General features: G+C 38.6%; 1 protein-coding gene across 1 annotated transcript in view; it reads left to right on the top strand.

Moving 5' to 3' along the window:
- nompA (no mechanoreceptor potential A) overlaps nucleotides 1-13,184 on the top strand; it is a 672,626-nt gene that overhangs the window by 120,406 nt on the left and 539,036 nt on the right. Inside the window, exon 6 of the mRNA XM_090385870.1 lies at nucleotides 6,652-7,261. Within this exon, the coding sequence (XP_090241996.1) occupies nucleotides 6,652-7,261 (610 nt within the window). The remainder of the gene's footprint in view (nucleotides 1-6,651; nucleotides 7,262-13,184) is intronic.

Raw genomic sequence — 13,184 nt, 5'->3', positions numbered from 1 at the left:
TGTATAGGTATCTTTATTGATTTTGCTGGAGCGTTTGTTATAATAAACTGTAAAAGTGTTTTAATGATGTGGAATCTAGTCTTAAATGACTGGCTGAAATACAGCTACATCAAAATAAATATGATAACATATGCTAACGACCTAGGGCTCTTAGTGAAGGATGACTGTCCTTCGCAAGTGGAAGAGCGTTTTAATTTTGTTTTATAAGAGCTGCAGACTTAGTGTGATTTGCACGACTTCAAGTTTCAAAAAGAAAGAGTAAAACATCATTACTCAAAGGGGATAACCCCTAGCTTTGTTTAGATAGGTGTTAATCTTATCACAAGAAATCCAAGGATCGTGCTGGTGGGAGCCAGTCTTAAATTAGTTAAAAGTCTAAAATACCTCAGACAGATGAATGACAGGGAGATGCACTTCATAACCCACATCACATAGATTGCAGAAAAAATTGGAAAGTTTATGGGCATGATTGCGGGAATTACATGGAAAGAATGGGGCATCAGGGATAAAGCATTGGCTTTATTTTGACTGTATTTTCATGCCAGTTGTGGGATATGCATCACATATCTGGTTGGGCTCCACTTTGCAGGAATTCAGTGTGCGAAAAATCTTTTCAATTCAGTAATCTGTCCTGTTGAAGATGTGTATTTACTGTCAAATGTGGTTACTGATATAGTACAAGTTTTCACGGATCATCTACCACTGGATTTACACTTGTAGTTTTCCATCAATGAGTTATGATCTAAGAAAGAGGCTGCCATATAACTCTTTGTCACTTGAAATATCAATTAGTTATGATCTAAGAAAGGGGCTGTCATATAACTCTTTGTCACTTGAAATAGATTGTGATGCGAACTACAAAGAGGAAAGGAAGCGTCCATGGGCAGAATCGTAAAACGGTAGCATGAACGTAGAGCAATTATGTGAAAGGAGTGATAACGAATTTTTTTTTTCCAATTGTAAATGCTAATGGCAGACAGTGGGCAACTTAGTTTAATCCCAATCTCCATACAATTTTTGAGAGACTGTACTTGGTTCATTTTTTGCAATGTTAAAGAAATTTGGAATCACTAAGCATAATCTGCGTACTTGTGTAGTCCCATAAGATTGGAACCAACTTTTCTATGAATGTGTTGAGTATTGTAACTTGAAGGGACAGTTAATTGAAGAAGCTCCTAATGTCCATTCCCTTACTCCTGGATGTGTGATTTGTGCTAAACTGTCAGTTCGCACAAAAGAAGATATTTTTACGCACTTGGAAATTTTGCGGTTCAACTATTCAGAAGACGGAGGATCTTGTTGCAGTTGGAGGAACATGAGCCAGATGCTGAATGACAGTTAAAAATGGCTTGAAAGGGGCATTATTTGCTATATCAGAATGGAACATTAATATAGCATACAGGATGGAGCAGGATGAGTGGTGCCATTCTGATTATAGGTGGGAGTCCAACCTGTGAGCACTATTGGCTTCTAAAGAACCTCATGATATATCCTACAGATGCCTCTTCCACTAACAAGTGATCCAGAGTAGTTGTTGAGGAGACTGCTGGCTTATATAGGAGAAATTGGGGCTCCACTGGAGGGTTAGACCACCACGAGCCTGTTGGACTGCATTGGAAATTGTGGTGCTTCCTCGATGGATGAACTGTGAAGCTGAGGGGTTATTGTGGTTCGAGGAACTGTACATGGAGACTTTGAGAATTGAGGTATTCCCCTTACCCATTAGTTGCTGTATTATTGTGACCGTTCCGGTCTGAGGAAAGTTGACTTCTTCATTGTGACCACAATTCCTGGTTTAGACATCTACTTCCTGGATTGGACTTCTACTCGTTTTTAATCTTCATAATGGGCCTACAAGTGCCAATTGGATGCTTGGAGATCATCACAACCGTACGTTGGAACTTTACAGTATCAGATACCTTAATGGTATTGAATTGTGATACCGACATTACCTTGAGAACGAAATTAACCTGTACTAGGTAATCTGAGATAAATTTACATCAAGATTTTTCAGTGATACAGCGTCATAAACACGTTGTGGAGTTTTCCGGGAAAGCTAGCTGGGACCACATAGTACAATAAATAAAAAAAAATTTAAAAATAAATCACTAAAGAAGCTCGAAACGTTCCTCAATTTGGAATGGCCAAATATTCCTCTTCTTCTTTAAAGATTCAAATAGTCTTCTTTAAAGGTCAGAAATAAAAAGTGGGGATCCCAACACCATATACTACATACCTCTAATTTATCACAAATGTGTCCGTTATTTTGTTCATTTCCACATAAGTTGTAGCTATTATCATTATAGTAGAAGCCTTCTTATCCGTCGAGTTTAGGACAAGATTTTGGTTGGATAATCGAAAATATCAGTTAAAGCGGGTAATCACAAAAAAGTATAAACCGGAGACCTTAAGAATTTTATTTTCACTTAATACATTTATATATACATTTCTTTTCGTAAAATCAGTAATTTTCATCTGTTTAGATGATGAAATGTTATTTTGCAGCATAGTTCCTCCCATTCTTTGTATGAACATCGCATCGTTTACTGCTGAATCATGTTTTTCTTCACTATAACGTAACCTTCTAGGGAGTTTTTAGCTCCTGTATGAGAAATTTTTGGCCCTGGAGTTGATCATTTCTTCATATTGATATCCACTTGTTTCCATCATGGTGTGCATAGATTGTTCGCCGTCCATAACTTCATTTTCCAACAAATCGTCACGGACTTGTTGGTAGACATTGTTAAATTCACCGTTGTGTGTCTTTTTTCTCTAAATCTTTGGGAACCTTCAATTTATCTGAAATCAATGGATAAACCTCGGAATGAAGTCTTCTCCAAGATTTAGTCAATGTTAAACTTAGGAATTTCATTTCGTGCTATATCATAAAATATCTTTAATTTCTACGACTTTCAACATTGTTATATAAGATTCGGTCTTCTACTAAAAAAAAATTTATTTTTTTATTGAATTCAAAAATTTTGCCAAAACTTCTTTAGACATTCTAGAAACCCTTTGATCCTTAGGCTGGATCAAAGGTGTTATGTTCGGTGGTAAAAATATAGCTTTCATTTTTTCCCTACCCCTTAAATTCCTCGCAATAAATAACATAATTTTTTGAGCAGCAGGCTGATCGGAAGACGATCTCTCCTAGCTAATAGACAATTCATGTATACCATGACTTTTTTCTAACGTCCAAACCATCCATCACTTGACAACATCGAAGCTATCCGTGTCTGTACTTTCTTCTCTGTCAGTCTTTTGATAAGGCTTTCTTTGATGAACTTTCTAGGACTTTCTGTGAGGCTGCCTTTATGGACTGCTGGCTGGAGTTCCGTGTTGTCATCCTTGCAAGCCATGGCTATGATGCATAGTATAGAGATATCAGTCTCTCTAATTTTCTTTAAAGTGGAGTGAGAACTTAACGAAACTTGTGAAACAGAGTGCAAACTCCTTGCCAATTTTTATGACTTTTTTTTCAGTCTTTTACAGTTGTCTCGCCTACACCTAATTCAACAGCAGTTGTTTTTAAAAATCCACCTTTGTAGAGTATCAGGAGCATCCAGCTCAGTTCTGATAGAAACAAACTCTTTTTCGCGAATATTTCATTAATTTACGTAGTGCTTTATCAAATTATATATTGTAATGCGAATAACAAATAACTTTCTTGTGTGACAAGCACTCAGTCTGGGTGGTTTGCACAGTGGTATCGGCACCGTCTTACCCCCACGGCGTGGAAGAGGTTCGAATCCCGTCGATGACACAAGGAAATTTGGTAAGCTTTTTTTTTATTCCGTGGAGGGCGTAGATAGCAAGGTTTCTTTCCCCAGAAACTGGGTTTTTTTTTTTTCCAGCAAACAGGAAAATCGACCAGAGAATACACGCAATTCACAGACAAAATAAATATATGGGTAGATGTAATCATTTACGGGGGACGCTAATATCATAATTTCGACAAACACACAACTGACCTCTCGGGAAGCATATAAAGCGGGTAGCAACAGACAGTATGTTTAAAGGAGGAAAGAAGAGAGCATCGGTTAACTTGCAAGTCGGTTAAATGGAGGTTGGTTAAGAGGGCTTCTACTGTATTTATATAGTACTTTAGTGACTAATCTACAGTGACGTCCAAAAAATTGCAGCACATAAAATATTTACCGAATTTCTGTGAAATTTGGGAATATATCATGTATGTTTGTAGTAGTAGCATTACTACTATTGAATCATCCATCTCTATCAAGCTTTCTTATATGATGTCTCGTGCCATACGTGATTGCATCATCCTAGCGGCAGTATAAATACAGTGCACATGCCATGAGCCCAGTGTTTTGTGCTATTGCATTGGCTAAGTTTTCACATTTAACACCACATCAGATCAACAGTAGCATGCTGACTGATTACAGTGAACGTTTCTGGTACGTCTGTGTTCGAAACAGAAAATCCTAATTTTAAACAGAACTGGAGAAGAATACAGGAGTAAAGGCAAGTATTGCTACAGCACATAGACTTCTTTTCTAATCATGATTAGAAAAGGAGTAGCACGTCGCCCAAGGAAAAAAATCCACTTTTTGAAGCAAAAAAAAATGCAAGTACAGCATCAAAAGTGAGCAAAAAGAGCACATAGCGGGTCTAAGTATCATGGAAAGGTATTATTTTCTTTGATGAATCAAAATTCAATTTGCATGTTTCGGACAGCCAGCAGAATGCTAGACAAAGAAGAGGAAAAGAATTTCATCCTTACTGTATCTTCTCCAGAGTGAATCAATCTGGATCTGAAATGATATGCGGCTGTATTTCACGTAGAGGAGTTGGTCGTATTGAATTTATGAACAGTCGATGCCCCAACGATGTGCAACAGTCATCAAATCAACGAAATATTAATGTGCATTAATGTGTGCCACAGTCAATATTGAGTTGTACAAGGACATTCTTGAGATTAATCTTAATTACGAAATTACTTCCCACAATTAGAGATCAATGGAGATGTTGCCAATTACATTTTTAAAAATGACTCTGCTCCATGTTATAGAACCAAAACTGTATGTACTACTTCGTAAAATTAGAAAACGTTTTAAATTTATGAAATGTCGCTCCAGCTTGCATAAATGTAATTGTTTTGGCTATATTTACTGTCCACAGGTGCAAAAATGGTTGAAAGATAAATCAATTCGCACAATAACATGGTCTAGTATCAGTTCAGACCTCAATCCAATTGAAAATTGTTTAACAAAATGAGTGTTTCAGTAATGAAAAAGAAACCAGAAACACGTAGTGAGCTGTAAGAGACATTAATCCGTGTTTAGTTCCATGAGCTTTCCCTGGAATACATTCAGAATCTTATCCAGTCGATGCCCAAATGATGTGCAGCAGTCAATCAAATCAATGAAATATTAATGTGCATTTTTTTGGTTATATAATTGCATGTCTTATTAGTATGTGCAAAGTAATGAAAAAAAAACTCAATGCTTTCAAAGGATTTTTGTTATTATACGAACCATAACATTTTGTTGTACTTTTCTCCAAAATGGAGAAAAGTGCAACAAAAATAATTGCAGAAAAAATTTACTTTTACGCCTTATTCATTCACTTTATGGACGAATATACAATGAAACCATATATACTCGTAAGGCGTAAAAGTAAATTTTTCTGCAATTAATAGTTTCATATGTGTATTTTTGTTAATTATTTATGTTCTTTCAGCTATTTATAAAAGATTATCTGTCAGTATAAGGACAAATAACCTAAAACATTAGTTGATGCAATTTTTGAGGACCACTCTATGTGTATTTTTGTATTTACAAATGTAATCACGGCCGATTTACAAGTTGAAATGAGCTGAAACCGTTAATCCCTCTGCCTGAGTTCGGCTAACTATAAATCCCACTGTAATGGCAAATAATTTTCTCCACTCCCCGAAATTCGAACTTCTCCTGCCTTAACGAATTACAGATGGCACCATGAGGAAAACCACTACTTGGCGAGCATAACCGCTCCTAAATTGCGCGAGAGCTACTGCATGCTTTTCTATCTATGTAAAATTTTTAATTTTGCATTTTAGAGGATTTTTAAGTAAATAATCAAATATTCCTTTCAACAACTAGACAAGATTTTGTGAAGCTTTCAAATCAAATTCCTCTTTCATTTAACAGTGAGCTTACTTCTGGTTCTTTCTCTATTCTGTGATCTAAAGTTTTTAAGCTTCCTACTAATTTCTAATATCTTATTTACTTTGTTATAATTTTATTTATGTATTTCACTTTTTTTATCTTTATTAGTTATTCATTTATTTGGTGGGTGCAGCAAAAACGTAGGTTAGTACTATGAGTGAATTTAAGCATAAGACAAAAACTATGATGTAAATCTAATATATCAATCTGGAGGACATGTTTATTAATGAAAAATCCTTAAAATATTTAATCAAAAATAAATAAAGCGTTAGTTATTTTGATAGAAAATTATTTTGTCTCTTTATGAAAATTGAATCTCTTTGTGGAAAATATCTTTATGAAAATTGAATCTCTTTGTGGAAAATATCTTTATGAAAATAGTGTCATGGAAAAGTGAAAAAAAAATATTACGATTGAAAATATAAATATTTTTTGAGCATTAAACTGTAATTCTGTTGTTACGATACTGTATCTTTCTCTTCAGATCGAGGAGGTAGCTTCGGAGGAAGAGGAGGTTGGAATACTGGCTATGGAGGATCACCATCTTCCTGGAATGGTGGATATGGAGGAACCAGTGGAGGAACTGGAGGAGGAGGAGGAGGAAAATTTGTAGGAGAATTTCAGCCATGGAGTGGAAGTCATGCTGGACACGGTGGAAGTTTTGAAGGCAGTTACGGTAGCTGGAGTGGAGGTCAAGCAGGAGGAGGAGGAGGAGGAGGAGGGAGAGGCGGATGGCCACCACCCAGACAGGGAAGTTGGAATGCTGTAAGTGGTTGGGTTCAAGGTCACAGAGGAGGATATGGAGGTTCTGGCCATGCAGGTCATGGAGGTAGCTTTCCTCACCTCCCTCCTCCACCTCCTCACCATCATCATCACCACCCACATCCCAATCCTCATCCACACTACCCTCCGTTCCCACCTGGTCCACATGAACTTTGTAAGCCTGGAGAAGGAGCAACATTCAGACGTGTAGGTTTTGGAACAAGATTGTTGAGCTTTTATATTCGTAGAGTGGTCAGAGCAGAGCGTATTGAAGACTGTGAAAGAGCTTGCATGGATGCACGAGATTTCACATGTGTGTCCTTCAATTTCAGGTGAGCATAAAATCACGATTCAAATTATACTAATTCATAATATGTAAGCAAATTTGGGGTAACAATCACAAAAACCGAAATAGCTTTGTTTTAATTCTGTGAGTTAATAAATGAACATTTGTTTGGTGATGTAACTCAGAATTGTCCGTAAATATATAATAATACACAAAAATACATGCTCTATGTAGACGTGACTTTTGCTAATTATTTTCTGATAAGTAAATTTGTGGCGAGTTATATCAAAAAAGGTATTTGATATACTTTTATTTCATATTTATAGGATAGTTATTAGTTGCGTTCATCATTAAATAGGCATTTTTTTACCTAAATGAAGAATTTACGTAAAAACGATGATTGAAATAGAGAAGAATTTCGCGATTGTGATCGTTGTACCGACATAAGCCCGATACAAATACCGATTACTATTGTTTCATATAATTTCGTAGGTGTACATTTAATACTATAAAATGCTTTTACAAATTATGAATATAAATTATAAATATAATGAATATTAATTATAAATATAAATGAATATAAATTATAAATATAAATGAATATAAATTATAAATTTTATAACATAATAAATAACGTAATTTTATAATGTAAACCACATATACTACCTTAATACATATTGTACACAGTGTTTGGAGAGGGTTTCCCAGTGGTTTCCCTGAAGAGTACTCTTCTGAAGTACTCTTCAGGCTTTTACTCTGTAAAAGACAGAAAAAAAGTATTGTGTGTGTGTGGTATGTGAATAGAATAATGTTGGGTTCTGTTGTGTTCTGGCTTTTGGCCGCAGAGCCCAGGTAGTACCTACGTTGCCTGTACACATCGCTAGGTGATACGCCAGGCCTGAGCTAGACGAAAACCAAGTTAAAGAGAAAAAAAAAAGGAGAGAGAGAGGGAGAGAAGTAGGGAGTAAGCGTGAGAGGATGTAGCAGGCTTCCCCCTAATAATCGGTGGAACGTTGTCTATATCAGGAAAAAGGGGGTGCGGTATCCCCAGCGGGTGTGGTCGCCTTTTCGATTTTGCGTAGTCTGAAGCCACTGGATCCTACCCAATCCGTGGACTGGGTTAGCAAGAGTCCCTGGCTAACCCAGTCCACCGATGTTCCAAGGTTAGCACTCCATGTAGGTGGAAGTAGTAGTAGTAGTAGTAGTAGTAGTAGTGGCACGTGATGCAAGAAAGCAAGTGTAGGAGCTTATGCAGAATCAGCCAAAAAAAAAAAAAAAAAATCACACCATTCCCTCCAAATGCCTGTCCAGTTCCTCCTTAAATTTATTTAACCTATCAACTTCCACAACGACAGATGGAAGTTTGTTCCAGCAATTAACCACCCGCTGGCTAAAGGCAAATTTCTGCACATATATTCTACATCTGTCCTTTCTTAATTTGAACTTATGTCCCCGTAGGTTCGTAATCTGAACAAGTGGAAGGATCCCATCAGAATTCAGCGTGCTCAACCCATTCAAGGCCTTATAGACCTCAATCAGATCACCGCGCAGGTGCCTAGTCTCCAGCCACTGCAATTTGCAGAACTTAAGCCTCTTTTGGTAAGAGGATCCCTTCATTCCCCTCACCAATCGTGTTGCTCTTCTCTGTACACGCTCAAGCAAATCTACATCCTTCCTAAAATGAGGCCTCCAGACATGTACGCAGTACTCAAGGCGTGGCCTGACCATTGCCTTATACAGAGGGACAATCACCTCCTTTTCCCTGTTAGCAAAATTCCTATATATCATTGACAAAACCCCATGACCTGCCCTAGCAGCCTGTCTGCATTACTCAGAAAACTTCATATCTGACTGCACAATTACTCCCAGGTCTTTTTCATTTTCTACCACCTTAATTGTAGTACCACACAGTTGGTACGTTTCTCTGGGGTTACTTCTACCCATATGCAGTACTTTGCATTTGTCAAGGTTAAACTTCAGTTGCCACTTCTTAGCCCATCTGCCCAAATTATCTAGATCCTGTTGCAGTAGCACACTGCCATGACTGTCATTAACAACCCTGCCAACCTTTGTGTCATCCGCAAACTTCGACATTAAGCCTGATATACCTTCATCAATATCATTGATAAATACACAAAACAACAGTGGACCCAACACCGAACCCTGTGGGACTCCACTAATAACATTAGTCCACGAAGAGCAGCACCCATTTATTACCACCCTCTGTCTTCTCCCACTTAACCATCCTTTTATCCATTGTAGCAACTTACCCTTAATACCATTCTGCTCCAATTTGTACAGTAGTCTTCCATGCGCACCAGTGTCAAAATCTTTCCTGAAATCCAAGTATATGACATCAAAATTATTTTTTGCATCCAGTTCCTTTGTGACCACATCATAATAACCAATCAAATTTGTCAGACAAGACTTTCCCTTAACAAACCCATGCTGTGTCTGAATTATTGCTGCAGTCTTGTCTAGATGATCCTGCATTGCATCTTTAACCAGTGACTCCATTATTTTACCCGGAACAGAAGTTAAACTAACTGGTCTGTAATTACTCGTGTCACCCTTCGATCCACCTTTGTGAATTGGGGATACATTTGCACATCTCCAGTCAGTGGGAACCTCCCCTGAGTTCAAGGATGCTCTCATAATTATGGCTAAGGGTTTGCTTAGTTGCTTTGCCGCCTCCTTTAAAATAACTGGATAGATCCCATCCACCCCAGGTGCCTTTCTTATGTTTAACTTCAACAATTTCTCCTCCACTTTGCTCTCAGTTATTACAAAATCATTAAGCACACTGCTACAATTTGATAACCTTCTTCCATTTTCAAACTGTAATAATTCCTCACATGTGAATGTAGATGCAAAATACTCATTCAGTTTGTTTGCTATCTGAGCAGGATCATCAACAGTCGAACCATCGATGTCAAGTGGACCAACTGATTCATCCCCTTCCTTTTAGAGTTTATATAAGTAAAGAAATCCTTGCTGTTTTTCTTAGCATCTTTTTCCAAAGATTTCTCGTAATCCGCCTTCGCCTGCCGAACATCCTTTGTGACCTGATTACAGACTAGCTTATATCTGCCACAGGCTTCTGCGTCGCCTGATAATTTATATGCATCCCATGCATTTTTCTTCTCTGTCACGAGTCTCATTAGTTCATTTGATAACCATTTAGGCCTAAACCTTGAACAATATTTCTTAATCGGTATGAAAAGTCTAGTAGCTTCCACGATTAATTCCTTGAATGCTTCCCACTTAGAATTTACTGTTTGTAACATCGTCAGTTGATCCCACTGTACAGAATTTAAAAACTGTCTGAGACCACTGTACTCCCCTTTACGGAAGCAAAAACCCTTTCCTTTACCCCTGACGGTAGTTACCTCTTTGAGTAAATCCCACTTTAGCACACTGTGATCACTGCCACCTAGTGGTTCCTTTATCTGCAAATTCTTAATACACGAATGATCACTGCTGATAACCAGATCAAGAGTGTTACTTTCTCTGGTTGCCTCTCGAACATGCTGCTGCAGAAAACAATCATCCAATAAATCCACAAAAGTCTGACTAGTGTGTGAGTGACCAATCCACAAGTTCCAGTCAATATCTGGGAAGTTAAAAGCCCCCATTATAAAACATTCTGATTTACTGGCCCACTCTATTTCTCTGTATAATTGTTCATTGTACTCATTCGAGTCATTAGGCCTATAACACACTCCTACACTTATTTTTCCTTTCGCAGTGCTTATCTCACACCAAACTGACTCAACAGAACACTGTTCATCTAAATTAACTGGGTGCACTTCCTTTGATTTTATGTTTTTCTTAATTAACAGCATAACACCCCCTCCCTTTCTGTCCTGTCTATCCTTTCTGTACACATTGTACTCCCGAAATTCCAGTTCTGCATTCCTTATATCTTTGTGACACCACGTCTCTGCTATCCCAACAATATCCGCCTTTGATGTCTTGACCAACACTTCAAATTCATCAAATTTATTTACTATACTTCTAGCATTGGTATACATGCAAGCATGCATGCTCCTATGCCTATTCCTTGTTACCCTAACACATCCCATATACCCAACTATTCCATGATGACTGCCATCCGTCCCTGAAACCCCCAACACCCCTCGCTCCAGGTCGCTTCTTATTCTAATAGAAGTTGTGCAAGAATCACCTTCACCTCTGCCTGCGGTTACTGTTAAACTATTAGTCTTTGTATCCCCCCAAACTAGCAGTTTTCCGACCCACCTAACACTGCCTCGATAGCATCAGCAAATATTCTTGCACCCTTTCTATTTAAGTGTATCCCATCCCTGTAGAAGCAATCTCTCCTGTTAACAAGTACAGTCCAGGCTGAAAAAAATTCTACCCCTTGAGCCTTGCACAATCTTTCCAGGGCCGAATTGATCGACAAGGCTCTCATCATGTACTCCCTCCTATCGTGTCTGGGCAGAATTGCAGACACTTTCAAATTCAACCCTATTTCACGGCTTTTTTTCAACAGTGACCTGTACTTGTTGAGTAATTCTGCCGGTCTCCTACTGTTGATATCATTAGTGCCAACGTGTACAACTATATCACCTTTTGTGCCCTTGAAAGATGATATCCGCTCTACAACGTCATCAACCTTTGCCCCTGGCAGACATACCCTGGTCTGTTCCACCTATCCTTTTTACAAAGCATGTTCCCCTTTTCCCTGACAATAGAGTCACCGACAACTACTAGTTCCTGTGGGACCAGCGCATTCTGCCTTAGGGGTTGCCGCTGTGTTGCGTGATGACCAAGTGCAGGCTCTGGCGTTGATGTGGGCAGCTGAGAGCCTGATGGGCCCCTCAATTTAGATCTTTCGAGAGCATCCACCCTGTCCTTCAAACTCTCATATAGGCCCATAACATCGCTGAGTTGTCGCCTGATTTCCTTACACTCCTTACATCGCGCGCACACACAAAGACATCCCCCATGGCAATATCATGTTCCGTTCCAGAGAGTTCGGCAAACATTTCACAAGTTGCACATTTTTTAGGCTGTGATGCGTTGGAGAATCGCCCCCCTCAGTTCTCCCCCCGAGTCACAGCACTCCTGCCACTTTGTGCCCGTTGCTTTGCTGCTCTAGTTTGGGGCATGGTAGTTTAAATTAATAAAATAAATAAATTAAATGTCGATAGTATTTGAATAGAAACTATTAAATAGAAACAGTGAACCGTATTACTATATAATTATGCGTTAGAGCTACCTAGCTACCTCAATTAAAAAATTTGAATTCCCTACCACTATATACAAAAACAATGGCTACAAATGGGTGTGGTCGCCTTTTCGATTTTGCGTAGTCTGAAGCCACTGGATCCTACCCAGTCCGTGGACTGGGTTAGCAAGAGTTCCTGGCTAACCCAGTCCACCGATGTTCCAAGGTTAGCACTCCATGTAGGTGGAAGTAGAAGAAGGTCAATCCAGGAAGATACTTCAAGACTGTAAATTGGATATTATTAGAGTCAGAATCGGTAGAGGCGTATCCGTAGTCCAGGTTCAGTTCGCAAGAGTTTTAGATGATGATGCCCAGTTTGATCCTCAGGTTTGGAGAGAGGCGCAGAGGGGGACATTAGTCATGGTCAGGTGGAGTATGGTTTTCAATGGCCATATTGTTATTCTGCAAACGAAAAGCTTCTGAGCGAAGTGTGCTGTTATGCAAAGGTGCTCTCTATCTTGTGAAAAGTCGTGTATATCTATGATTAGTTGGCTGCGAATGTTGTCATAGGGAAGGCATATGTAGAATAGATGATTCTAGTCTTCAAACTGGCAGCAGTGGCAGTAGGGATCTGCAATAATGCCCAGAGATGTTAGTTTTTGGTTGATGGAACCATGTTCTTTTAATAGGAAGGTGGTATTTAGTCCAGAAGAGAACTATGCTGGAGCTCGGGTTAAACTATTGCTATTTCTGGGATGAAACTCTTTGTGATCGG

The sequence above is a fragment of the Mastigoproctus giganteus genome, chromosome 12, assembly GCF_048544385.1.
Source record: "Mastigoproctus giganteus isolate SK-2022 chromosome 12, ASM4854438v1, whole genome shotgun sequence".
NCBI lineage: Eukaryota > Metazoa > Arthropoda > Arachnida > Uropygi > Thelyphonidae > Mastigoproctus > Mastigoproctus giganteus.
The sequence above is the reverse complement of the archived record's forward strand: the minus strand, read 5'-3'. Positions and strand labels throughout refer to the sequence as shown.